The sequence below is a fragment of the Mastomys coucha genome, unplaced genomic scaffold (assembly GCF_008632895.1).
Source record: "Mastomys coucha isolate ucsf_1 unplaced genomic scaffold, UCSF_Mcou_1 pScaffold15, whole genome shotgun sequence".
NCBI lineage: Eukaryota > Metazoa > Chordata > Mammalia > Rodentia > Muridae > Mastomys > Mastomys coucha.
Window position 1 is genome coordinate 24162570 of NW_022196897.1, and position 27175 is coordinate 24189744.

The 27175-nt window shown below is 47.7% G+C and overlaps 1 protein-coding gene across 3 annotated transcripts in view; it reads left to right on the plus strand.

Annotated features, from left to right (window-relative positions):
- Mrrf (mitochondrial ribosome recycling factor) overlaps positions 1-2920 on the plus strand; it is a 53670-nt gene extending 50750 nt beyond the window's left edge. For 2 of the 3 annotated variants that reach the window (XM_031370043.1, XM_031370044.1), the window contains exon 7: positions 2405-2913. In XM_031370043.1, the coding sequence (XP_031225903.1) occupies positions 2405-2482 (78 nt within the window). In that variant the 3' untranslated portion in view covers positions 2483-2913. Of the gene's footprint in view, positions 1-2404 lie in introns of all 3 variants that reach the window. The other variant, XM_031370041.1, reaches the window with a different exon arrangement.
- The last annotated feature ends 24255 nt before the right edge of the window (positions 2921-27175 follow it).

Genomic DNA, 27175 nt, shown 5'->3' on the forward strand with positions numbered 1-27175 from the left:
AGGGAAGTGGCACAGGGCCCAGCCCTGACCAAGGAGCTACCCGTGGTTGATGCCTTTTGGAAGAGGGAAATCAGTTTTCTCAAACGGAGTGTCACTGACCACAGTATATAGACTACATTCTCCTTCCTTTCTTCTTTCCTTCCTTCCTTTTTTTTTTTTTGTAGAGAGAGAGAAGAAAGGGAGAGAGAAGGAACATGAAGTTGGGTGGGTAGGGATATGGGGAAGGAAGGTGTGGGAGGAGTTGAAGGAGGAAAAGGAATATATTGTGAAAAAATGTTCTAATAAAATTTAAAAGACTTGGCTGGGCAGTGGTCGCACATGCCTTTAATCCCAGCACTTGGGAGGCAGAGGCAGGTGGATTTCTGAGTTCGAGGCCAGCCTGGTCTACAGAGTGAGTTCCAGGACAGCCAGGGTTACACAGAGAAGCCTGTCTCAAAAAAACAAAACAAAACAACAACAACTATATATATTGGGATGTGTCTTTGTTTTTTAAAGTATATAATTTTTGTTTAGATATTTTATAGATTAGTTCTTCTACAAATATTCAACAGAAGTTACAATCCTGAATTATTTTTTCTTTAATTGAAAAAAATATGAACATGTCTCCAAAATATTAACAATATCTTACAGCATATTTCAAAGACATTTTTTATTATTACAAATGTAACCCATGCTTGAATCTTAATCGAATGTATTTTTTTCTCCTAGAGAATTCAACACAGCCATTATAATGCCTATACATACTAATCTGCTTTCCCATCCTATAACTTCGATTTTCTGATTATTTTTTTAAACTATTCAAAATTAAGCAGGGGGCTGGGGAAGTGGAGAGTTAGTTCCACAGTTAAGAGTGCATACTGCTCTTACAGAGGACCCAGGTTCAGTTCCCATCACCCACATCAATTCCAAGTGATCTGACAAGCCCTTCACGCCTCTTCAGCACCTACACTTAATGTAGCACACATAAACTTATGCAGACATATACACATAAAACGTTAAAGTTTTTAAAAAGACAATATAAACATCTTTACACTTAGAACTTTAGCATTTGGAAGCTAGGGGCCAGAGAGTTGGCTCATTGATGGAAAACACCTGTTGTTCTTCCAAGATTTGGCTCCCAATACCCACATGGTAGTTCATGACCATCCATATTTAACTCTAGTTTCAGGGAATTCACAAGGTATCAGGCACACACATGGTACCCATACATGGAGACACTCATATAAATTAAAACAACAACAACAGCTTGGGACTAGAGAGCCCAGGTTTGATTCCCAGCATCCACATGGTGGTTCACTATAACTCCATTTCCAGGGATCTTACATGCTCTTCTGGCCTTCTCAGGCACTAGTCACATGCATGATACACAAACATACACATAGCCAAAGCACCCATACATAAAATATTAATTATAATAGAAGAATTTTATGTTCAGATCATGTTCACTTGATAATATTCCAGTTGAGACATTTGGGGATTAGATGGTATAAGCATTTGCATCTATTTGAATTTCTACCTGTAATATGGGAGCTTATCCATTCACTGTAGCTTGCTGGGTTTGAATATTGTAATTAGAAACCACAGCATCAAGTTTTGTTAGCAATGACAGCTGAAGGTGTATCTTGTTTTAATTTGCATTTTTTGTGTCTATTGAATTCCCTGTGTTTGTTGATCAGATGTGCATTTCTCTCTCTCTCTCTCTTTCTTTCTCTCTCTCTCTCTCTCGTTTGTTTACCTCTAAGGCCTTACTATTTTTTAATGTCGGTTCATCTAAAGGCTTTCTGAAATAGAGTAGCTGAGGTGTAAGATGTTCTAGAACAGTGGTTCTCAGCCTGTGGGTTGCAACAACCCCTTTGTTGGGCCAAAAAACTCTTTTACAGGGGTCACATATCAGATATCCTGCATATCAGACATTTACTTCATGATTCACAACAGTAGTAAAATTACAGCTATGAAGTAGCAACGAAAATAATTTTATGATTGGAGTCACCACAACATGATGAACTGTATTGAAGAGTCACAGCATTGGGAAGGGTGAACCACTGCTCTAGGGGCTTAATAAGAGGCAACTAGGCTGGCTTTTCTGCACCGTATTATAGTTTTAAATGCTGGCTTGTAGAATCAGACTCCTGTGTATTAAAGTTCAAAGTTCTGACTTCCTGACTGTTGCCCTGAATAAATGGTCTGTCTTGGTTTTCTTATCTGTAAATGAGAGTAATCATACCTACCTTGCAGGACCATTGTTAAGAATCTGTAACAATATCAGCATGCATTTCTTAGTGCAGAGGCTGGGTGATCTCATTGTGAACTTTGTCACTATCAGTATTTCCCAGTAACCTTTGCATGTTTCAGAAACATGTATCCCCCTACCCAAGTCATCAAACTTAAATTGCTGTTGTTACAGATCAGCCAAATGGCAGATGACACGGTGGCAGATCTTGACCGGCATCTGGCAGCGAAGACCAAAGAACTACTTGGATGAAAGTCAGCAGTCACAGCAGAACACGCCAGTCCAGTGTCTGTTCAGGCCTTGGGTGGCAAGCTTGTGCCTCCACTGCCCTGACCATCCATTGGAGCCTAACACTGCTGCTGCTTCATGGGCCTCTCAGTCTCCTGTTGGGATGCTCCGATTTATGGAGTCTTGTCCTGGTTTCCTTGCACAGCCTTGTTCTGCTCTGAGTCTCCTGGTATGGAAGCCCTCAGAGAATGTCTTCTGTTGGCAGTGACCTTGACTGTGGTGTTACCACAGGACCAGGGCTGCTTTCAGGCTTAGCAGCTCTGCTCCTCAACACAGGAGCCTTCTTTCAAACTGAATTCATACCCTATCCTTGTGTTAAACTCATTTGGATAAACGTGGGCCTTCAGTGTGACTACTTATGATCAAGCCTAAATAAACTGGAAATAACAACCACAGAAGAAAGATGGCGTGGTTTGAATGGAAGAGCCCCGGAACTTGTTTATAAACAACCGAGAGCAGTGCTTCTGCCTCTGGGTTGCCATCCCACATGCTGTTCCATGTGGACCGAGCTTCCTTCCACTCCTAACGGCTAGCCCTGTTTACTGTGGCATCAGTTGCTCCCTCTGGGCAATCTTTCTGCCTCCAGAGCTAGGCCCCATTTTTGGCTGGGCTCCTCTTATTTAAACCTCTGTTTTTCTTTTCTGTTAGTCTATATCTTGAGAAAAATTACCAGAGAGAATGACAGAGTAATGCTTGAAGTTGTCTGTGTATTTATATTGTGAAAATTGGTAGCTGCTCACCAAATGCTTTTCTTCTCTCTCTGTCATTCCACTCTTGTCTCTGTCAACATTTATTTGGTAATGAGCTACTGTTTCTCCAGGGCCTGTCTTTCTGATAGACAGGTCCTTTGTTATAGCCCATCTTTTTTTCTCATTGTTCTATGCCATGCTGTAGCTTTCAGGTAGAGGTCAGGTCAGACAGCTCTCAGGAGTTGGCTCTTGCACCATGAGGGGTCATGGGATGGAACTCAGATTCTTGACCTTGTACCAAATACCTTGACCTGCTGAGTCATCTCCCTTGCTGTTCTGTGGTTCTCTGTGCCAAGTGAAGTGAGTCGTTTCCCTTTCTCCTACAGTCATTCATTCACTCAATTATAATAAAGCTATTTTTAGGCATTATTTGTAATCACAAACGAGGCAGATACATACCACCTACACTTAGAAATATGGAAACAAGCTTGACAGTGTTAGGTACTGAATCCTCCAGACAGTGGAGTGAGAAAGTGGTGGGACATTTTATTTTCCTTTCTTTTTTCTTATAACAAAGACTCCTCTACATAGCTCTAACTGTCCTGGAACTCACTCTGTAGACCAGGCTGGCCTCAAACTCAGAAATCTGCCTGCCTCTGCCTCCCAAGTGCTGGGATTAAAGGCCTGCGCCACCACTGCCTGGCCTAGATGTAAAGTTTTTTAAGTGTGTCACACAGCTAGCAAGTAGCAAAGCAGAGAGAAAAGTTGCAGACTTGATTCCAGAGTCTCTTCTTTCCACTGATGTCAGAGGTGAAATGACCATTTCCCCACATACCAAGCGGTTCTCCAGAGCATACCAACCAGGTATCCTGTACTGAGTCAATTCTGAGACATAATTACTTGTAGAGTCTGGGGTTCTGCACTCCACCCTGAAAAATGCCCTATTTCTAACAACAATCGCAAGTCTGGACCACACAAACCTAGTTCCCAGCCCCCTCCTTTGATATGTTTAATTAGCCAGGATGCTGCTCAGGGCTTGGGAGGCAGGGTTCCTAGCTTTTTATAAAGCATGTCTGAAGAGTGCAGATGAGCAAGATTCAGGGGGTTGGAAATCGGGTTGGGATGGGGGTCTGCTCCAAAGCACCCTAGGTGGCCGAATTCCCAGCACTGCCAGATTGTCTAACCTGAGGAAGTCCTTGCCACCTGCTGTCTTGTCAGGACCTAGTGGGCACCAGCTGTTTATCGGGTGCCCTATTACGTGCTAGAACACAAAGGCTACTACTGAGTTGTAACTTCTGGCTTTGAGCAGTGCCACTACATTGAACTGAATTGCCTACACAGTGCTCAAGCAGGAATGTCTGTTCTAGTTCTAGGTGGTGAGGCATGTGCCTGTGCTAGCTAATAAGCCTCCTGCTGCTGCCTCTGCCCACCTTCGTGGAAGCTGCTGTGAAATAGCCTGTGGGAATTCAGGATTAGGATTAGGCCAAGGATGAAAGGAACCAACATACCCTTCTGCCCCACTTACCTACCCTCAAAGCCAGAGAGAAATGGGAAGTTAGACTGTCAGGGGAGAGCAGCGTGAGCCACAGAGCGGAGGCTTTGCCAGGGTTCAGTTCTGTGAGTGACCAGAATTCTTGTAAATGTGCTGCTCAAAGATGCAGGATTTTTTAATAAACAGAGGAAATGATAAATTATGTTGTAATTCCACTCCAAAGGCATTTGGTTCTTAACAGCCAAATCCTCTGTAGTCTTTAAATAAACAAAACTTATTTGGTGAACAGACGGGGTTGAGGAGGGATGAAAGATTTTCAGTACTTGGGTTCCACATGTCAACAATTTCTCTCCTGTGTGTATGTTGGCCAAAGCCATATATCATGATAAATGAATAAAGGAGAGCCCCGAGCCCCGGGCGGTGAGACAGCTCAGCAAATGGTTTTCAGCTGATTGCTCTATTTCAGTCGATATTTATCAAAGAGGCTCTGCTGCCCTGTGTAGAGGGATGTGTTGGTGGCAGGGACCAGAAGGTGACTACCCGATTGGCTGTGCAGAACTAGCAGCATTAGAACTAGCATTTAGAAGTCCCCTAAAGTCTTAAGAAGAGCTAGCTAGGCATCGAAGTCCTTAAACTAGCAGAATTAACTACCTCCTCTGTTCAGTTCAGTGGCTCTCAAAGTCCCATGAAAAATGCAGTTTTAGCCTGTTTAAAAAATCTTTCTTTTGGTAAATATGTATGCGCTCGAGCACAAAAAGAAATTTAAAATTTTTTAAATGAACTTACTCAGGACTGGGGAGATGGTTTGGCTGCTGAGAGTGCTGGCGTGCACACTTGGACCATGATTCACTCCTCAGCAGCCACATAAAAAGCCAGACATACAGTCCCAACACAGGGTGGGCTGAGACGCATCCCAGGACTCGCATGTTTCCTCACCCCACTGGAGCCCCAAGAACGAGTGTCCAGGTTCACTGAGAGAGCCTGTCTCAAGAGAATAAGGTAAGTAGTAGCAAGATGATACCCGGCATCCTGCTCTGACTCCTGTGCTCATTTGCCTGCATGCATCCGTGCACTCACATGTGCCCCCATCACACATAGGCACCTGTGCACTGGCATGTGCCCCCAATACACATAGGCACCTGTGCACTGGCATGTGCCCCCCAACAAAAATGCACCCGTACATTTATATGTGCTCCCCAATACACAAATGCATTGTGTACTCACGTGTGTCCCCCCTCCATACATAAATATACCTGTACACTCACATGTGCTCCCCAACACACAAATGCACCTGTGCACTCAAATGTGCCCCAACACACAAATGCACCCAAATATTCACATGTGCCCCAACACAAATGCACTCATGTGTGCCCCCAACACACAAATGCACTTGTACACCCACATGTGTCCCCCTCCACACATAAGTGCACCTGTGCACTCATATGTGCCCCCAACACACAAATGCACCTGTACACCCACATGTGTCCCCCTCCACACATAAGTGCACCTGTGCACTCATATGTACCCCCAACACACAAATGCACCCGTACACTCACATGTGCCCCCAACACACAAATGCGCCCGTACACTCACATGTGCCCCCAACACACAAATGTGCCCGTACACTCACATGTGCCCCCAACACACAAATGTACCTGTACACTCACATGTGCCCCCAACACACAAATGTACCTGTACACTCACATGTGCCCCGAACACAAATGCACCTCTGCTCTCACATGTGCCTCCAACATACAAATGCACCCATACATTCTCATGTACCCCCCAACACACAAATAAATGCACCTGTGCTCTCACATGTGCCCCCAACACACAAATGCACCTGTGCCACCACACAAATGCAGCTGTGCTCTCACATGTACCCCTACAATACACAAATGCACCTGTGCTTTCACATGTGTCCCCAACACACAAATGTACCTGTACACTCACATGTGCCTCCAACACACAAATGCACCTGTGTACTCACATGTGCCCCAACACACAAATGCATCCATACACTCACATGTACCCCCAACACACAAATGCACCCATACACTCACATGTACCCCCCAACACACAAATGCACCCGTACACTCACACGTGCCCCAAACACAAATGCACCTCTGCTCTCACATGTGTCTCCAACACACAAATGCACCTGTATACTCACATGTACCCCGCAACACACAAGTGCACCTGTACACTCACATGTACCCCCAACACACAAATGCACCTGTGCACTCATATGTGCCCCCAACACACAAATGCACCTGTGCCACCACACAAATGCACCTGTGCACTCACATGTGCCCCCAACATACAAATACACCCATACACTCACATGTGCCCCAACACACAAATGCACCTGTACACTCACATGTGCTCCCCAACACACATATGCCCCTTACACTGACATGTGCCCCCAACACACAAATGCACCTGTACACTCACATGTGTCCCCCTCCACATGTAATTGCACCTCTATACTCACATGTGTCCCCAACACACAAATGCACCTGTGTACTCATATGTGTCCCCCAACACACAAATGCACCCGTGCTCTCATATGTGCTCCCCAACACACAAATGCACCTGTACACTCACATGTGCCCCCAACACACAAATGCACTTGTGTGCTCACATGTGTCCCCCTCCACACATAAATACACCTGTACAGTCACATGTGTCCTCCCCCCCACAAATATTTAAAATAATTTCTCACAACTCTTCTATGTTAGCCTCATTTAAAATGAAGTGTGAATAGAGGAGAGCTACTTGTTCATATTCTGGTTTATTTTTCTTAACCCTAAAGCTGTGTGGCCATCTGTCCACATGTATATATAGACAGCCCCTTCCCCTGTACTATTATTGCTTATAGACTCTTAAACTATGGTATGTTAAACTATGGTATGTTTTAGTAATCCAGTGCACTGAAAGATGTTTTTACTTAATTTTTTTTCTTTTTGATGGCTAAAATATCACTATTCACCAGATTTATGACTTTATGGGTGTAACCTCACACTTGAGAGGCAGAGACAAGAAGCTGAGGCCAGCCTGGGCTAATCCCATCTTTTTCTTAAAAAAGTGGGTGCAGCAGCTCAGCAAGTAAAACCTCTTACTGCCAAGCCTGACCAAGTTCCGTCCTAGACACCTACATGGTGAGAGGAGAGGGCTGAACCCACAGGTTGCCCTCTGACCCCCTATGAGTGCCTTAATACACATACTCACGCAGAAAATAAGTACTTGTTAACTTTTTGTTAAAAAACCAAAACAAAACCAAAGATCCTTATTCTCAAATGATCAGGTTAATTCCACTCTTTGTCCAGCAGCTGCAGACATGTCCAGCTGAATGTCCACTGTGAACTAGGCACCATGCTAGACCTTAACACGCATGGCTCCACTGAAATTCAGTTGACATAGGTGCTGCTATTATCTATGTTTATGTAACCACACTCACACAGCCTAGCAAGCACTAGAGCAGACCTAGATCTAACTCTGAAGCAGAACCATAAACTGTGTGCTTCACTGATAGTTATTCCAAATGCATATGGTGCTCTCATAGGTGTGGACAATAATGGAAGAGAAGCCCCTTGCTGAATAAAACAGCAAGCCATTTCTGATGGAAGACCACCTAAGATAGCATCCATAGGCCCTGGCTCCTGTAAACACCCCAGGAGATAGTAGGATCACAAATCCACACTGCACATGCTGACAACTTCTCTAGAACCTGTCAGAGAACATAGGGTGAGCAAAATGACAAGCATGTAGTCAATAGGGGTATAGTAGCAATGGCAGCAGCAGGTGCCAGGTTTGCCATGTACCATTTGGTTTGCAGAGCATGCCTTCATCTTTCCGCCTTGGGAGCCATTAAGCCCAACTGTGCTGTTAGGAAAGAGACTTGTCATGATGAGCCATGCTCCTGAAGCTGCTGCTGCTGCCTTCTCTGTGAGCTCAGCTTCCATGATGCACAGCTAAGGAGCAATTTCCATGCTGAGGGCAACATTTATATGCACCCAGGAAATAAAGCTTAGAAATGATGTTATTAAGCTGTGTGGTGGTGGCACATGCCTTCAGATCCCTCAGTTAAAGGCCAACCTGGTCTACAAAGCAAGTTCTAGGACTGCCAGGGCTACATAGAGAAACACTGGCTCAGAAAAAAAAGAAAGAAAGAAAAGGTGGGAAGGAGGAAGGGAAGGAGGGGCTGGAGAGATGGCTCAGTGGTTAAAAGCAGTGGCTGTTGTTCTTCCAGAGGACCCCAGTTCAGTTTCCCAGCACCCACATGGCGGCTCACAACTGTCTGTAATCCAGCTCCAGGTGATACAACACCCTCATAGAGGCAAAACACCAATGCACATAAAACAAAAATGGAGGAGGAGGAAGAGGAGGAAGTGGTTGGCATTGAGCACTGTCCAGTAGACCTCCAAGACTCTTTGCCTCAAGAAACTGAAACCTATACCTATCAAACGAGCACTGCTCTGTCCTCACTTCCCAGACCCTGGGCCAGTATTGTCTCTTCTCTTTCTAGGATCCTCCTGTGGAGACTTACACGTGACAGGTTTCTTTTACTTAGGCTAGGTCTTTAATATCCATGTTACAGAATTTTTCTTTTTCAATGATAAAGGGTATTCATCCATTCATGAGTTATGTCTGGGTATTTACAAAGCTTTTTGCAATCATTTTACATTGAGAATGCTGATGTATTTAGAGACCTCACTTGCTCTATAATATTGACACTAAGGCTGAGAACAGTTGTTTCTGCTCAGAGGGAGGAAGGTGTTGATTGGATGAGCAAATAGTGATGAACTTGGTCTCTCATTCCATTCCAGTCCACTCAATCCTTCCTGTGCTTAGAGTAAAACAAACCTGGAAAGAGGGTCCCACACTTCCCTGGATCCACCCTCACCACACTCTCATCCCTCTCCCTCATCCTCTCCCTCCCTTCTTCTCTTTCTCTTCTCTCTTCTTTCTCTCCCTCCCTCTCCCCTTCTCTTCTTCTCTCCTCCTCTCTCCTTTTCTCCTTCTTCCCCTCTCCCCCTCTCCCTCCCTCTCCTCTCTCTACCCTCCTTCTCTAAGAAAGTGTTTCTCTATGTAGCCCTGGCTGTTCTGGAACTAGCTTGGAGATCAAGCTAGCCATAAGTTCACCGAGATCCACTTGCCTCCACCTCCAGAGTTCTGGTGTGAGCTACCGCTGCCCAGCTGCCCCATCCCGCACTTCCCAGTGAATTAGACAGACTCTTTAGTCTCCTGTCCATTGGCTTCCTGCTTCAGTATCTCTTCAGGAAGTAACTCTCACTACCATCCTGGTACAACCACCACGTGGGGCCTTGTTTGCCTTCCTCAGATGGCAGGCAGCTTTCTCCTACTTCTCAGGCTTTCCTTCTGCCATATTCCTGCCTTAATACCTGCCCCCAACCAATAGGCAAAACTAGCCTAGACTTCATGGCTCTCGGTTCCATGTTCCTCTTGGCACAGTGCATCTGCCCATTCATCTTGTTCCCTCTGCTTTCTAGACTTGCATTTTCCTCTTTAACCCCTGAGTCTCCCACCTTCAGACTCAGCAGACCCTGGTTTCTGTTCGTCCTTACTTAAATGACAGGTACCACTACCCACCCAGGGCCAAACCATACGTTTTGAACCATCTTAACCACCTGCCATTCTCTGTCCAGTAAGTCATCTCCTCTCACTTCTCTCTTCAAAGTGACTTTCTGTTCAAGACAAATCCTTGGGCAGTTCTTACTGGGGCAGGGGTGGCAGATATCCCAGGAGGCCTCCATGGGGCTCTGAGCAGTTGATTCCACCTGTGAGGCAACTAACCCTAGAGGAGCCTCTTGCAAGTGTCTTGCAAGAATCTCTGTGTTCCTTGCAGGGTTTATATCTCTGCCCAGCACTATATTTGGTACCAGGGCTGGAAGAAACATTATGTCCACTTCCAAGGGTCTGCTTAGTCTTGAAGTCAAATGAAGTTCCATTTCCTCCAGTCACCCAAAGTTTCTAATAATCTTTGAACTTGTTTACCCAGAGCCTCAGTCTCATCAGCTAAGCCTCCATGAGAGGTTCTGGGCTACTCTGGAAGGTACTGCATAGTGTCCCCAGGGCACTGCGTAGCGTCCCCAAGACTGGCATTACCGTTCTCCTCCTTATGCAGGCTCCTTGTGGCTGGCTTCTGTAGCTAGCAATGCACATTGCTCCTACTGGGAGTGCCCAAGCTAGCTCCTGGGCTTGGGATGCAGCCTGCTACAGTTGTCTTCACCCTAATCCCATGCCTTCCTCTTGCCCCTTGCAGTCCAAGGCATCCTGGGTGAGATTCCAAGCCCCTGTCTAAAGTTTTCCGGTACACTGGCAACTCCCCAAACTGACTCGTTCTCTGTGGTGGGGCTCCCTGATTGCCCACGGGCAGTGAAGGTACAGATGTCTTTCCCCCTCTCCAGGCTCCGGTCTCTATGGAAGTAGCTCCCTCACTCCTTCCTTCCAGATAATATTAGTGGCTGACAAGTGCTGGACTTGACTATTCTAGCAACCTAGAGGCTACTTGTTATTTTGTGGATGAGGATAGACACGCCAATTTACTTAGCCAAAGACACAAAAGATGTTGGGAACTCAGGCAGCCTGGTGCCTGACTCCAAGTCAGGCCTCCAGAAGTTAACTTAGAGACTGAGGTGGGGGTGGGGAGCTAGGAGGAGGTGGGGGGTGGTGCTGGAAAGGACTCTATGAAGTGCTGAGTGGCCCAGGAGAGGTTCTAGGTCCTGGTCCAGTTTGTACTTTGCTTTTCTATGGGTACCAGGGAGAGGACCCTGTTGGGGAGCCCTGTCAGCTTCACTCAAGGCAAAATAAGGAAAATAAAGGTGATACAGAAAACAATCTCATAAAATTACATTCATAGACTTTGTCTAAATTTAACCTAAAAATGTCAGTTAAGGTGGTGGCATATTCCTGGTTCTTGCTCTTTCTCCTGTCTTTGGTGTTAAACATTCTATTGTGCAATGAGAAGCTGATGCATCTTTAAAGAGAAAAAAAATGTTTAAAAAAATTTAAGACTTGCGCATTTACTGGTTCTCGGCATATATTTTTAAATCACATTATTTTGTGTGTGCATGCATGGACACGTATGTGGAGGTCAGAGGACAACTTTTAGGAGTCAGCTCTCCCCTACCACGTGGGTTCTGGGGACAGAACTCACATCATGAGGCTTGGGTGCAGGTGCCTTTGCCTGCAGAGCCATCTCTCTGGCCTTTATTTATTTATTTTTAACTTCTTCTGGCTCCTATTTGTTTGTCTATTTTTACCTCTGCAGATGCCCGAATCTCAGAGTCTGGGAGCTATAGGACCTCACGCCCACTCCTGGTGCTGATGTCTCTGAGGCTGACATCCAAGAGAAGCTGGAGCTGTAACTAGGGAGAAAAGGCGCTAATGGAGGCGGTTTGACCCATGTTTTGTGTCAGGGACCCCTGGGTGAATGTGCAGTGGTGGTGAGGCCAGGGTTGGAAACAGGATAATAGTCAATCAGGAGGGTTTAGAGTGGAGCAAGGGAGGAAAGGGAGGAGGAGGTGTAGGGAGGCTCATCAGAGAGAGGAGAGAGAGATAGAGAAGACAGTGTTGCACAGAAAGGGGACAGAGACAAACATGGAGATCTGAGGCATATGCCACACACTTGCAAGCACATGTATTTCCAGGCTGAGACAGACAGCAAGAAGGGAGACAGTGCAGAGTGTGACAGTGAGACAGAGACATCCCGTGTTGCCGTGGGAGACGCTTACCCAGACACAGGCTGAGATACATGGGGTTGATGGAAACCCAAAGACTGAGGGCGGGAGGGGGTTGGGGGGTGGGGAGTCAGCTTCTTAAAAAGAAAAGTGGGAGAGTGGGTGGGTGGAGGCTGTTGGGGCCCTAGAGGGGTGTGGGTGGAGGAAGCGGCTTCAGCTGGGGCTGGCAGGCTGCAGGACTAGATAAGGACGCTTGCCAGAGGAAGGCAGGGAAGGAGAGCCTGGGAGCTGCCCTAGCCCAGAGAACAATGGGTACTTGACTCCAGCAGGTCATTAAAGAGACAAGGAATACAAAGAGCAGCCGAAGCTTCCCCAGGGAGAGCAAAGAAGTGGGATAATTGAGGGCCTGTCCCACACCCTCTTCTGTTCAGAGTACACCTGAACTCCTCTGGGGCTTCCGTTCAAGCCCCTCCTTCTGCCTCGAAGTGGTTACTCTTTAAGGGAGCGGTCTTGAGGAGCCAGGGTGGTAGGTTTTAGTTAGAACGGAGTTTCTAAGCACAAAGGGCAGTAGAGGAAGCAAGCCTGGCCACATACATATACAACATCACTTAACATAATCCAGACTGTCAGACGTAGCAACTCTTCCTAAAATGTCTGCTGACTCTGTTTTCCTTCTTTTTTCTTTTTATATTAGAAAGTGAAAGGGAGAGTGGACTGTGAGAGATACTATATTATAGTGGTGATTGCCACTGGGGAGTGGTACCCCAACATCACATATAGTGTGTAGATATTTATGTGTGTGCATACATGCTGTGAAAACAGGGATGGTTGTTACTGTGTATTCTGGGCATTGTTTTCTTGTTTTAGTTTGTTGATTTTTTTTTTTTAATGGCTATTTGGGCTGCATGTATGTACATATGTGAGCAGTGCCCATGGAAGCCAGAAGGGGGCATCAGATCCCCTAGGACTGAATTTACAGACACCTGAAAGTCACCATATGGGCACTGGGATTTGAACTCAGGTCCCCTGGAAGAGCAGCCAGTGCTCTTAATGGCTGAGCCATCTCTCTAGCCCCAGTTTTGGTTTTTGTTATCTTATCTTGAGTCAGGGTCTTACTGTGTAGCCCTTGCTGCCCTGGGACTTGCTCTATAGACCAGGCTGGCCTTGAGCTCATAGAGATCTGCCTGCCTCTGCCTTCTGAGCATGTGGGCAATCATGCCTGGCCCCGAGTATTTCTATGTTAAATTTTGAGATAATGTCCCCCTCTGTAATCCAGGCTGGCCTCAAACTCTAAATCCATCCGTCTCAGCCTCCCACGTACTAAGATTGTACGACCTCCACACACAGCATTCTCCAGTTTTACTTTTTCCTGCCCATTGCTTTTCATGACTGTTTATTTACTCATGTATTTAGTGTATGAGTGTGTGCACATGTCATGGACATGTATGGATGTCAGAAGACAACTGGGGAATGGAGCTCAGATTGTCAGGCTCAGTAGCGATCACATGCTGATCCATCAGGCTTGACTTGTAAGTCTTTTTCAGAAAAAGGAAAGGGAGTGAGGAAAGGAAGGGAGGGACTGAGAGAGGGTGAAGAGGAGGGAGGGACTGAGAGAGGGAGAAGGGGAGGGAAGCAGAGAGATAGAAACCTCCTAGCTTTTCTTTAGGCCTACCCTAAATGGCTCCACAAAGAGGGAATCTCCCTTCCCAGGATTCCCCTGTGTTGGCCTCCTGCTCAGGGCTTTAAGGACTTCCTCCCATGTCTCCTGTAATAAAATGTTCCTATCTTCCCCAAAAGCAGCCTCCTAGGAGCAGGGACCTCATACACAGGGCCAGGCCAGGGGGGTTGTTCAGGTGTCTGAGACTGGACCAAGTACTCCTGTGAAGTTAAGCAAGGGGGCTCTGATCACATCTTATAACAGGGGGTTATGACAGGGGGTCGGGGGAGTGTAGACTCTTGAAATCCTATTCAGGGATGTTCCAATCCCTAGACCCACCCTCACACAATGTTCCAATCCCTAGACCACCCTCACACAATGTTCCAATCCCTAGACCCACCCTCACACAATGTTCCAATCCCTAGACCCACCCTCACACAATGTTCCAATCCCTAGACCACCCTCACACAATGTTCCAATCTCTAGACCACCCTCACACAATGTTCCAATCTCTAGACCACGCTCACACAATGTTCCAATCCCTAGACCACCCTCACACAATGTTCCAATCCCTAGACCACCCTCACACAATGTTCCAATCCCTAGACAACCCTCACACAATGTTCCAATCCCTAGATCATCCTCACACAATGTTCCAATCCCTAGATCACCCTCATACAATGTTCTAATCCCTAGATCACCCTCACACAATGTTCTTGAGTTCCAGATCCCAGGAGTGGATTCTAGCTTCTAGAATGGGAGTGAGTCAGGGGCAGCTGCTATAACAATTTCGGGAAGAAATAGAAGAAGACATTGAGCACTGTATCCACAGTACTGTATTATTGTATTTTAACTAGTCTATTGTAGCAACATTTTTTTTTTTTTTTGAGACAGGGTTTCTCTGTGTAGCCCTGGCTGTCCTGGAACTCACTCTATAGGCCAGGCTGGCCTCAAACTCAGAAGTCAGCCTGCCTCTGCCTCCCAAGTGCTGGGATTAAAGGCCTGCGCCACCACCGCCCAGGTGATTGTAGCAACATTCTTAACAAGACTTACTGCTTTGGGCCCCGTGAAATAGCTTAGAGTAAAAGTATCTATCATCAAGCCTGGATACTTAGTTCCATTCCCAGGATCTACATGATCAAAGGAAAGAACTGACTCTTGAAAGTTGTCCCTGACCTCTACACATGTGCTATGACCTGCATACACTCACACATGTACATGCATACACTTAAAATGTTTAAGACCTACAGTCTTGAACCCCAAATTCTATCAGTTCTAGAGAAACCACGTTGCAATAAAATAGGGCAACTGTGGAGGATGGAAAAGGAGAAATCAATCCTACCTCCCCTGACTCCCAGGCATCACTATTACAGAGAGAGTGAAACAGAAAAGCAGGCTGCCTCATACAAAGCCATAGTTGGCAGTCACTCCTGGGATCTGGAACTCAAGAACAATGTGTGAGGGTAGTCTAGGGATTGGAACATTGTGTGAGGGTGGTCTAGGGATTGGAACATTGTGTGGGGGTGGTCTAGGGATTGGAACATTGTGTGAGGGTGATCTAGGGATTGGAACATTGTGTGAGGGTGGTCTAGGGATTGGAACATTGTGTGAGGGTAGTCTAGGGATTGGAACATTGTGTGAGGGTGGTCTAGGGATTGGAACATTGTGTGAGGGTGGGTCTAGGGAATGGAAAATTGAGACTCTCACCACTTCCAGGACACTCCATCTGGTGTAGAGAAGGTGCTAGTGAGGTAAAGGTGTGGGATGTGTGTGTGTGTATGTGTGTGCGTACACACACATGCATATGCACATGTGGATGAACTGCCATCAAGAACGAAGTGTCTGAGCTGGGACTTGAGCCCACATTTTACGACTGCTTCCTGTCTCCATTCCCTGGAAGAGTCTCATCCACAGCTTGTCAGACACCACACTGGGGTTTTTAAGACACTGGGTCCAGAGGTGTCTTTAGGGATCAAAATCACAGGCTTTGGGAAACAGGGAAAGGACTCAGAGCTTATCCACGTGGACTCCCTGTCTTTAGTGAATTTAAGTCTTAGAGTCTGCAAGTGACTCACAAAGATCCTTTGATGTCACCAGTTCCCTGCTTGGGATACTTTTTTTTTCTTTTTTTAAAAAAAGGTAGTTTCATCATTAGTGTCTCATGGATTCTCAGAACTAATTCATACCAACTTAGAACCACCTTAATAATAGGCAACTTGTCTTGGCCATAAATTAGAATGAGGAGAAAGGCAGCTTTCCTATAGAGATGCAATGCTGAACTGTGGGCAGCTGCCGCTGACTCCTGCCTCTGACCTGTTTTCCTCTACTCCTTCCCTTACTATTGGTTCAAACCTCTTAGGGCAGGCTTTGCAGTGGGGTGGCCCTCCTCACAGCCTCCAGTGACTCCCCGTGGCTGAAGGGTGGCCACCCTCTTGGAGCCATCTTTGTTTAACTGGTCTTTCTCTATTTGACCAAGTCTTCAAAATACAAACCATGCAGAAACTCTCTACTGCTCCCAGAAATAAGAATTCCCACCCTAAGATCTTAACAGGAATTTGACCAGGCCAGGTGCCCATGAGGGCACTCCAGCTGGCTCCTCTTGCTCCCCATCCCTTCAGAGATTTTGCATAGTCTTTTCCTTCTGCCAAGAATACTCCAGACTGAAGTGACCACTGTGGCACGGAGTAGCCTTTAGTGGCCTCCCCTAGATGACTTAGTGAGACAGAAAGAGAAATCCCAGAGATTAACACACAAAAGGTGATGCGGAACGGCTAGGAGTCCTTAGTTTAAGAGAGCATTATTAGCCAAGGGAGCAGCTCTGGGAAGCCCTAGTGGCCTGAATCATAACTGAGGTCCTGCCTCACTTCTCTCCTTTCTTGCCTCCTTGGAGCCAGATCATAATGGAGGAAAGGTCCCAGCAGCCTCTCTGTGTCTCCTCTCTAATGAACCATCACCTTTCCTGTAACCATCCATGTCTTGGTACTGTTCATTGTAAAGGGGCATCGGAACCTGAGAAACCCAGCGCCTCTTCTCCAGACTCAGATCCCAGTCGGTTCTACCAAGTGTCCACTGACAGCTGTCCTATGCCCCTGGACCTTCTGCCTCACCACAACTGATTGTGTGTAGTCATTAATCTTCCTTCTGCCCAGACTGTGAATGTTGAGAGGACAGGAACCTTCTTAATCCCTGCTCACTGCCACGAACGAAGCCTCACACATTGTCCATTTGGCAAGGACCTGCTGAATGAACAAATGGATCTAACGCATTGTCTGCTGCACAGGGTCTATCATTCACCAAACGCGTCTGCGTCTTAGTCGTGCTTGTTGAGTGTCCTCTGAGGCTGCCTCCGCAGGTTCCAGAGGTGAACCAGTCACCACACGGTTGCTGATCTTCCAGCCTGAAGGAAGAGACTGACAACCCTTCACTAGGTAAAGCCGTAAGATAATGCCGAGTATAGGAAAACAAAGCCCGGCCTTAGAGTAGAGAGGGATTTTGCCAGGGAACACCTCTCCCAGGTGGCATCTCAGTGGGATGAGTCCCCGGCTTCTGAGACACACGACTCTCCCCGGCTTGTGGTTGGTTGGAGCATCCAGGTGTGGCAGACCGGGATTCTCAAACCCTTCCCGTTAGAGCAAAGACTCGGGAGGGAGCCTCCTGTGCGGTGTAGCTGAGTGAGTGCGGCAGCGCTGAAACTTCAAGCTGCCCTTCGCAGCAGCTGTGACTGGGTTCTCTCTGCGTGGCGAGAGGCGGGTTGCTTTGTGCACCGAGGCCTCAGCTGATTGTGGCCAGGCGCTTGGCACCCACAGACCGCGACCGCCAGGGTTTACCGCGCACCCCCAGCGCCCGGGCGGGCCGTGCGCAGCGCGCCAGCCCAATCTCGCCTCCTATATTCAGAGTTGATTAGACGCTATTTCTGCCTGGATTTTTCAGAAGGCTCAAGAGCTTTTTTAATCACTACAGTGGCTCATTACGCTTTTGCAGTGACACTCATGTCCTTCAGTTCTCTTCTCAGATTAGATTCTATAGTCAGATGAATATTGGATGATTTCATTACATACAAATGCAATCAACAGTTTTGCATAAATTTCTTCTCTTTTCTTGAGTTTCAATTGACCCCAGCACCCATGGTGGCAGGCGCGATCCACATGCAAATGAGCTGGGTTTGCAGCGGAGGGGAGGGGCTGAGAGGAGGCGGGCACTAGCTCCAGCCTGGGAGGCGGCAGTCTTGATTGCTCAGGCTTTGGGAGAGGGGCTTCGAGGAACCAGGGGTGGTGTGCGGTGGAGGAGGCTTGTGTCTAGCCTTCGCTGGCCAAGGGCTTCCAGTCTGTTCTCCAGGTGATCCGAGGCATAGGCACACTCTGAGTGCAGACTCTCCGGGCCCAAAATGGACAGTGGAGCCCCTGACCTCGAGCACCTGAGCTCATGGCAGGTGATTTGGTGGAGGTTCTTTTAACAACATGTGTTTTACTGTTTTATCAACTAGCTGGTGGGTCTCCCTGAGCATTCCTGCTACGTGGTGGCTCTGACCAGATGAGAGCCTACGGTGCTGTTGTTATTATCATTATAACATCATTATTCCTTGTGGGAGCTTATGCTGTGGTTCTGAGAGCAATCAGCAAACGGTGAAAGCCAGCCTAAGGCACCTGGCAGAGTTGAAACCTGTCTCATAGTTTTTCTCCGGGTCTCTTTCTAGATTTCTCCAGCTCTTTTGTGACGAAGGAAGAGAATACTCTTAAAGAGTTGAGTCTTTTGAGACTCCTATTTTACAGACGTTTGGTAGCTCTGCTTGTTCCCCTGGGACTGGGCAGCTCCTTCAGTGCAGAACTCATTTCTGGTTCACCCTTTGATGAGTGGGGTCTTTCTGTGCCCCCCTGAAGCACCTTTCGGTCTGTCTGCACCTTGGCCCTGGGCTCTGGGTCTCTCAGCCCATCTCTGTTTGCTTACCCAGTGATAGCCCTGAGGTCAGCAGGTAGCAAGCTGGCCATGGAAGCTGAAGTCACCTTCCCTAGAGCTGAACAGTCTCTGGGGCTGACGTGACCTCTCATCAGTGTTTGCCCCCAGGTGTTCCTAGTGGCCATCATGGGTCCTAGACCTGGATGACATCAGCACTATGATGGAGGCCCCGGGGTCGGGGAGGAAATGAAAGGGGACCCAGATGTACACCTTAAACTGCCACGGAGACAGCATCAAAGCTTCGGGTGCCCAGAACGCAGGTCTGTATGTGTCCCCCCTCACTTCCTTCTGGCAACTTCTTTAGAAAAACTCCTACTGTGAGTGCAGACAGGGCACTAAGATCAGAGTATCTGGGACCTAGAGATAAATGTGCAAATGCACACATCATGGGAGGCCTTGCAGGGATGTACCTGACCTGTTATCTTCACCCTGGACACAATGGGGCCCCAGAAGTAGACAGAGTGACTGCCAGCCATGGAGCACGAATGGGTCATTTTCTGTGCTGCATGGTTTGGCTCAGACCCTTTCCATTCTTTCCCTAACTGCCTAAACTGAGCATGTGGACACCCAGGAATCTGTATTTTAAACTAGTAGAGCCATCGAGGTCCAGAGAGGTGAAGGGCTAGCAAGAAAGTCACACAGCATTGAAGCCAGAATCTTCTGCTGTGGTCTGGAGGGTCTTCCCTGCTCTGGCTGCTCACTGGGGACCTTCCCACCTCCAGCTCCACCTCTAATTGCTCCTGTAATCCACCTTCTGCTTTCCCTGGGCCTTCTGGCCTTCCAGCATGCATGTGTGTACATTTCTCCCTCTGTTTTTTTTTTTTTGTTTTGTTTTGTTTTGTTTTGTTTTTTTGTTTTTCCTAGCTCTATCTAGCTTGATCCCTTGGCCAACAAAGCCTGTTTTTCTGCTTTCAGTGGTTTCTGTTGCTGTTGTCAGAGTTAACCTCTGAATGAGACAGGGTGATCTGAGACCCCAGGGCTGCTCCACATAGAGCTCTGACTCTTGGAGAGAGGAGCAAGGTAGGCTGTTTTCTGACTTCTCTGGAACCTTCTTACAGTGGCCCTCCCTGGCCATCCATCTTCACCTTCCAGTCAAGGACAGCAGGGAAGCAACCATCTTTCATTTGTTAGAGATATGACACAGATAGTTAAGAGTCTGAGTCTGAGGCCCATGGATGGGTAAGTCAGCACACTTTTCAAAGATGTGATCAGATGGCCATTACTCTAGACATGATGGCACCAGATGGAACCCATAAAGAGAAAGCTCAAGGTCCACACCACGCACTTACCAGATGAGGGAGGGTGAGCCTGTCTCCGCCACCATCAGGTTTGAGCACAACGTAAACATTCAAAATGTAAACATTCAACAAAACACTTGTTAGGAGTAAGGGACTGAGTCAGTAGTGAGTTGCAGAATTTAGGCATGCAGAAGGACTGGTGTCAGGAGTATCGAGGGAGGGTGTGAGTGAAGGAAACCCTGAAACAGGGACACAGATACCCAGTCCAGCTGCAGTCAGGGTTCCCAGTGTCAGGTAGGAGACGGCCACAGGGCTCCACCGTGCAGCAGGGCAAGCATTGCTGGAGGCCTTTGCTTGATTGATTTAAGTTGGGCACTGTCTCCAGATTGGGGTCTTGTCTGTTCCCCACACCAGCCCATTAGTTTCACCTTCAGAAGGATAAACTGAGGCTCAGAGAAAGAGGTGACTTTTTCCCAGGTCCTATCTGGGATTCAAACCCTAGCTTGGCTGGCTCCAGACCTGAGTGCTCAGCGGCCTCCTGCCACTGTTTTCCAGACCCTGCTTCTCTTGAGAGGAGAAGCTGGGTGTGTAACTGCCTCAGAAACACCTTCCTTGAGTAAGAGGCCTTAACAAGGGCCTTGCCAGAGGGTCTGGATGCACAGAAGGTGGAGCCTGACTCAAAGGTGTCAGGGAGGGCTTTCTAGAGGAGCTGGGGAGGGAGGGTCATGGGCTCGGCTGTCCCTAGCGCCTGAGGCTATCCTGTCTGGTTACCCATCCTGCGGCTTCTGATCCTGTTCTGCGTTTAAGGAGTCCATTTTTTTTTCTGCCACATTTGGTACAGATAATCCCTCCACCTTGCTGCCCCCTGTCCAGAACAGTCCCAGTGACACCATGCTGCCCACCCCAGACCTGTTTGTCCTCTTGCTAGAGGACTTTAGTCAAGTAGACTGCACCCTCTTCTGATGCCTGTGTCCAACCAGCTGGGAGGTGGGACTGTGTCCACAAGCACAGGGATGGATACAGGGCTGGTGCTGCTTATAGATCAGAACCCCTGGCCCAGGCCCAGACCCCATGTCAACATATCAAAAGCTAAAAGAGACTGTGTGTGTGTGTGTGTGCCCCGAGAGAGTTTGCGCTACGGTCAGGCTGTGGCTCCAACTGCAATTTCGACTCCAGTGTGTTCCCTGCAGTAGGCATTGAACTTAGCCTGTGACAGACTCCTCAGCTCTGTACTAAAGATTTCCCATCTACAGTGTCTACCCTATGATCAGAGAAGTTGGGTAGGTTTGAGCCTTTTTACTTGTAAAGTCCAGCAGAAGACTGGGATGTGGCTCAGTTGGTATAGTGCTTGTGTGGCATATATGAGGCCCTGGGTTCAACTCCAAGTACTAATAAAGCTGGGCACAGTGGCCCATGGCTGTAATTCCCATCACCTGGGAGGTGGAGGAGGAAGATCAGAGGTCCAAGGTCATTCTTGACTACACACTGAGTTCAAAATCAGTCTGTGCTACAATCAGCTAGCTAGTCAGTAAGCCCAAGAGAGAGCCCTTGCTTATACTCTCTGGGGCCTGGCCACCTCTCATGGACAAGTTCACTTTCATTTTCCATAAAACACGAACATGTATAACAGGTTATGAGAGAAAAATATCCAAACAGATTTTCTTTGTTTGGGTCAGTTTGAGCATCAGATGCAGACCTATCTCTCAGGTCTAATCTCACTGAAGCTTCTGGATCTCTTTTCTTCTTTTTTTTTTTCTTTTCTTTTCTTTTCTTTTTTTTTATTTTCGAGACAGGGTTTCTCTGTGTAGCCCTGGCTGTCCTGGAAGTCACTCTGTAGACCAGGCTGGCCTTGAACTCAGAAATCCTCCTGCCTCTGTCTCCCAAGTGCTGGGATTAAAGGCATGCACCACCACTGCCCAGCAAGCTTCTGGATTTCAACAATGTGGAGAAGATGTGATTGTGGGCCTGCATTGCTGGCCTCAGGGGGCTGGTGTGAGGGAAAGCTGAGCTACTATATGCAGGACACTTGGACCCATGCCTGGCACACAGTGAGTGAGTCCCTTCCTTGTTCAAGACTCTCCCATGGTTCCCACGTCCCCAGGATAAAGCACAGGTAATTTGGCCTGGCTGCCAGGGCCTGGGCCCCTGTCTCAGGCCTCACTTTGTCCTCCACACTCCAAGCTCTATCTTTAATCACCTTATTATTCTTCCTCTTTTCAGTCCTTCCCACACACTGGGTCTTTTTTTGCAGACTGTCACATTGTCTGGGACTTCCATCTGGAGTGGGGCACCTCCCCCTACTCCATCCCCTCATCTCCCTCCACACTAACTTTACATGACCCCGTAGGTTGAACGGCTCTAGTCTAATGCACAGCAAGGACTGTGAAAATCCACAGGTTTCCCCTCCAGATGGATCTCCCAGAGGGCAGCGGCCCTGTGTGCAGTCTTTTCTGGCACACAGCTGGTGTGTAATGAATGGATTCCCTCGTCCAGCAAAATGTTTCAACTCAGGAACTGAGAATGTGTTTGTTGAATGAATAAATGAAACACAGCCTTGAAGGGAATATTCCCCATAGGGACCCCTTGTGTACCCCAAGAGAAGATTCTTAAAATGTTTTTCTTTCCTTCCCCAAATTTAAGAGCATTTTATAAAGAGGTCCAGGTCTGTGCAGAGAGCTGCCAGGATCGTAGGCCTCAGTGAGGTGATGTCAGTATGTCAGGCAGAATCCACTTGTCCAGGTTTGGTTGAGGCCTCTGGGGTCTGGGGGGCAGAAGTGGGGCAAGAGAGGCCTCAGGGCTCTGGAGCAATTGCTATAAAGTAAACTCCATAATCAGGTAAATGCAGGCATGCAGGGGATGGTTACCGAGCAGCTGTGGGCGTTCTCCGGCCAGCCGGAGGGGACCTGTCTAATCTCAGGGTAATGAAAACGTGGGTCTAATTACACGACAGCAGGCCGGGGCTGGGCTGAGCCTGGAGCTGGGGAGCCTGTCCTGGCAGCGGAATTAGAACATTTAAACTGTCAGGCCAAATCTGCGAGAGGCCTGATTACCTGGCCTGGGAAGAGGCTGCTCTGGCTTTGTGTCGACTACAATTTCCTGGTCACCAACTCTGAAGCCAGTGGCCACCTTCTTTCTCCTGCAGTGGGTGTTCAGGCCCTGCTCTACTGATCCCCATTTCTATGCCAGACCCATCCAGAAGAACTGGCTTGGGTATCAATAGGGACATGGAAATGAGCCCAGAAGTCACCCACCCTGGCAATGTGTGATATCTGAATGTGTACACCAGCAGGACACAGATGGCACAATGCAGGAGGTGTGTCTAGCATTTGTGGTGTGCACACTGTATGTGGGGTGCATGGAGTGCAGGTGTGAAGATAGGTGTAAATGACACAGAAGTCTTGTGTGTGGGCAGTGTGTGGCTGATCCATCTGTTTGGCACATGGGAGGGTCACATACTTATGCTGTATACTCATGCTGCTGAGATATCAGATGTGGGTACATATGTGGGCCATGTGTACACAGGTTATATATGGTATGTGTTCCCAGTATGTGCTGGTTTATAAGTGCTGTGGATTAAGTCCCTCAGCTCCAGTGTGGTGCCTGGTGGTGCAAGGTATTGGTTGTATAGGCGGTGAGTGAGCTGTATCTCTAGATAGACACCAGAGAGCGGTGTGGTGAGTGTTTCAAAGCTATAAATATAGACTACCTGGAGAGTGTCTGTGTGTGAGTGTGTGTGTGTGTGAGTGTATGTGTGTGTGTATGTGAGTGAGTGTATGTGTGAGTATATGTGTGAGAGATAGTGTGAGCGTGTTTGTGTGTTGTGAGAGTATAAGTGAATGTGAGTGTGTATGAGTATGTGTGTGTGTGTGAGTGTGTTCATGTGTGACTGTGTGTGATAGAGTGTGTATCAATGTGGATATGAGTGTATGAGTGTATGAGTATGTGTATGAGTGTGTATAACTATGTGAGAGTATGTGAGTGTGTGTATATGAGAGAGTGTGAGTGTATGAGAGTATGTGTGTAAGAGAGTATATCTGTGTGTGAGAGTGTGTTCATGTGTGTGGCTGTATTTGTAAGTGTGATGGAGTGTGTGAGGGACTATGTGTATGAGTATATATATAATTGGGTGAGAGAGTATATGTGTTCCTGTGTGTGTAACCATGTATGTATGAGAGAGTGTATTCATGTGTGTGTGACTGTGTTTGTGAGAGTGTGTGTGAGTGTGTGAGGGAGTATGTGTGGGTGTGTGATTGTGTGTGACTATGTGTGTATGAGAGAGTGTGTGAGTATATGAGAGGATGTGTGTGTATGTGTGTGTGTGTGTGTGTGATGTGTGTGCTCACATCTGGGTTATGAGCTGTGGACCAGGACCATGGAGTACTTCAGAACCCTGAATGCTGATTTGGGATCAAGGCCTGCGTCCTCCACTGACTGACAGGTTGTGTGGGTATGGATGTGTTTGTCACTGTCACTGTTTCTGTCTCAAGCACTCAATAGAAGTAACTAAAATCTCTATAGAAGAAGGGTTGGGACTAGAGAGATGGCTCAATAGGTAAAAGTGCTGGCTGCCAAGACCTAGGACCTGGGTTTGATCCCTGGGACCAGCAAGGTGGACAGATAGAATGGACTCCCACGAGCTGGCCTCTGATCTCCATACACATGTGGCACACACCCCCCTCCCATACACTCACACAGAGAGATGAATAAATGTAAAAAATACCCCTTTCCTTTAATATGTTTGTTATTTATATTATTTTATCTCACAGTCTGGAGGTACAGTCAACCACAGCAGCAAGACATGGCAGCAAGCCACATGAGCAGCTGTTCACAAGGTCCCCACAGTCAGGAAGCAGAGAGCAATGCTGCTCCATCCTCAGCTCCTTTTCATACAGCCCTTCCCTAGCCATGGGCTGCTGTTGCCTGCATGTAATCCACCTCAGCTAACCCAGTCTACAAGCTAGCTCACAGACATGCCCAGAGCTCTGTCTCCATGGTGATTCCAGACAGCATCAAGTTGACAGTCAACATTTACCACCAGGGAAAGCATGCCACCCACCTCTCCGAGCCTCTCTCTTGCTAAAGAGGTGGATTCTGGTGCTGTGCTGTGTGCTTATGGCATTTGATGGGGAAACAGGCATTCTCAGCAGGCTAGGTAATAGTGAAGCAGGATTCAGATTCCAACCCAGGCAGTGTGACTGAAGCGTGGTGTGACTGGGAGCACCTATGGCACAGGTTACCTCCTAAGTACTGACTGACATAATCCACAGAGCTCTATCCAGTCCAGCATGTAGCCAGAACCCACATAATATGTGCACGTGCGGTATATCAAAGCTCTGAGAATGTGTGAAAAATAGGCAGGAAGCTTGTCTGTGCTCCACACGCAGATGTGAGTGTGCGTGGTGTGTGTCGATTACATTTTCAGAGGACTTGTGATCCACACATGCCTATACATTTCACATGAAGATCACAACACAAGACATGCAAATCCACGTGGAATGGTGTCCTGAGATGTCTGATATGGACACATGACTTCTGAAATTAAGGAACACATAGTGGAGGTCTATGACATCGATGAACCTATTCAGAGTAATGACAGTCACTCAAGGAGCAGGCATGGGCTGGCTCGTTCACAGTACAGACATAGTGGACACATATATTATACATATATAGTGCTTAGATGTATGCGGATGAGTGGGTGCATGCATATAGACAATGGTGCAGTGTTTGGACTGGTTGGTATGTTGTATCTGCTCTTGATATAGTGCTTAGATGTATGCGGATGTGTGGGTGCATGCATATAGACAATGGTGCAGTGTTTGGACTGGTTGGTATGTTGTATCTGCTCTTGAGACTTGTCTGTTTATTAGTGATGCATGCTCTGGGCATTGCTGCTAAATGTTGCCTTAAAGCTAAGTTATTAGCTGGGCAGTGGTGGTGCACTTCTTTAATCCCAGCACTTGGGAGGCAGAGGCAGGCAGATTTCTGAGTTCGAGGCCAGCCTGGTCTACAGAGTGAGTTCCAGGACATCCAGGGCTACACAGAGAAACCCTGTCCCGAAAAAACCAAAACAACAAGAACAACAACAACAAAAAAGCTAAATTATTAATAATAATGACTCTATTCAGAGTAGCCCTGTCTCCCCTGCCAGTCTCCTCCTTATTGTGCTCTATAAAATATAATGTGACTTTAATGTAAGACATCATTCATTTTGAGTGTATTATGTGTGTTTTTGTGGCGCAGTGGTGTGTGCCCAAGCAGTCATTCAGAGACCACAGACCACTTCAGTCAACGCCTATGATCCACCTGTCTCTGTTCTCCCACCCAAGTTGCAGAGGCACAGGCACCTAGATGGCTTTTTATGCAGATGCTGGGGATTCGAACTAAGTTCCTCTTGCTTGTACAGTGATTGATAAGCCCATGGCTTGCTTGCTTTCTCACTAGCTCAGGATATCAGGTGGCTCAGTTTCCAGTGTATAGCCAAGGGACTGAGTTGCTGCAGAGAGAGGCCCAAGGTGTGTTTGCTGAAGTTTCATGACCGAAGCTCGGGTGCTGGGCAGACCCAGCGCTCGTCGGGGGAGGAGGGCCAGTGCCTGGCACCGCGAGTGCCGCAGCGCATCCCCGCAGGGCCTCCCGGATCACTCCAGCGTGCTGCTTAGCGGGCTGCGGAGGCTCCTCCCTGCGGTCTCCAGGGGCGTGACCTCCTGTACCCGCAAGGGGGACCTGTTTCCCGGCGGCGCGGGGCGGGCAGGAAGCCGGGCATTGTTCCCTGGCTGAGGCTGGAGGGGAGTTCCCGGTCTGCGAGCACTAGGGAGAAGAGAGCAGAGCCCGCCTGCAACATGCGCTCCGCTGACCCCTGGCATCCGCTCTGCCCTGAAGCTCGCGGATCTAGGTTCGAATCCCTATATGCCATCTCCCTTAATTTCCC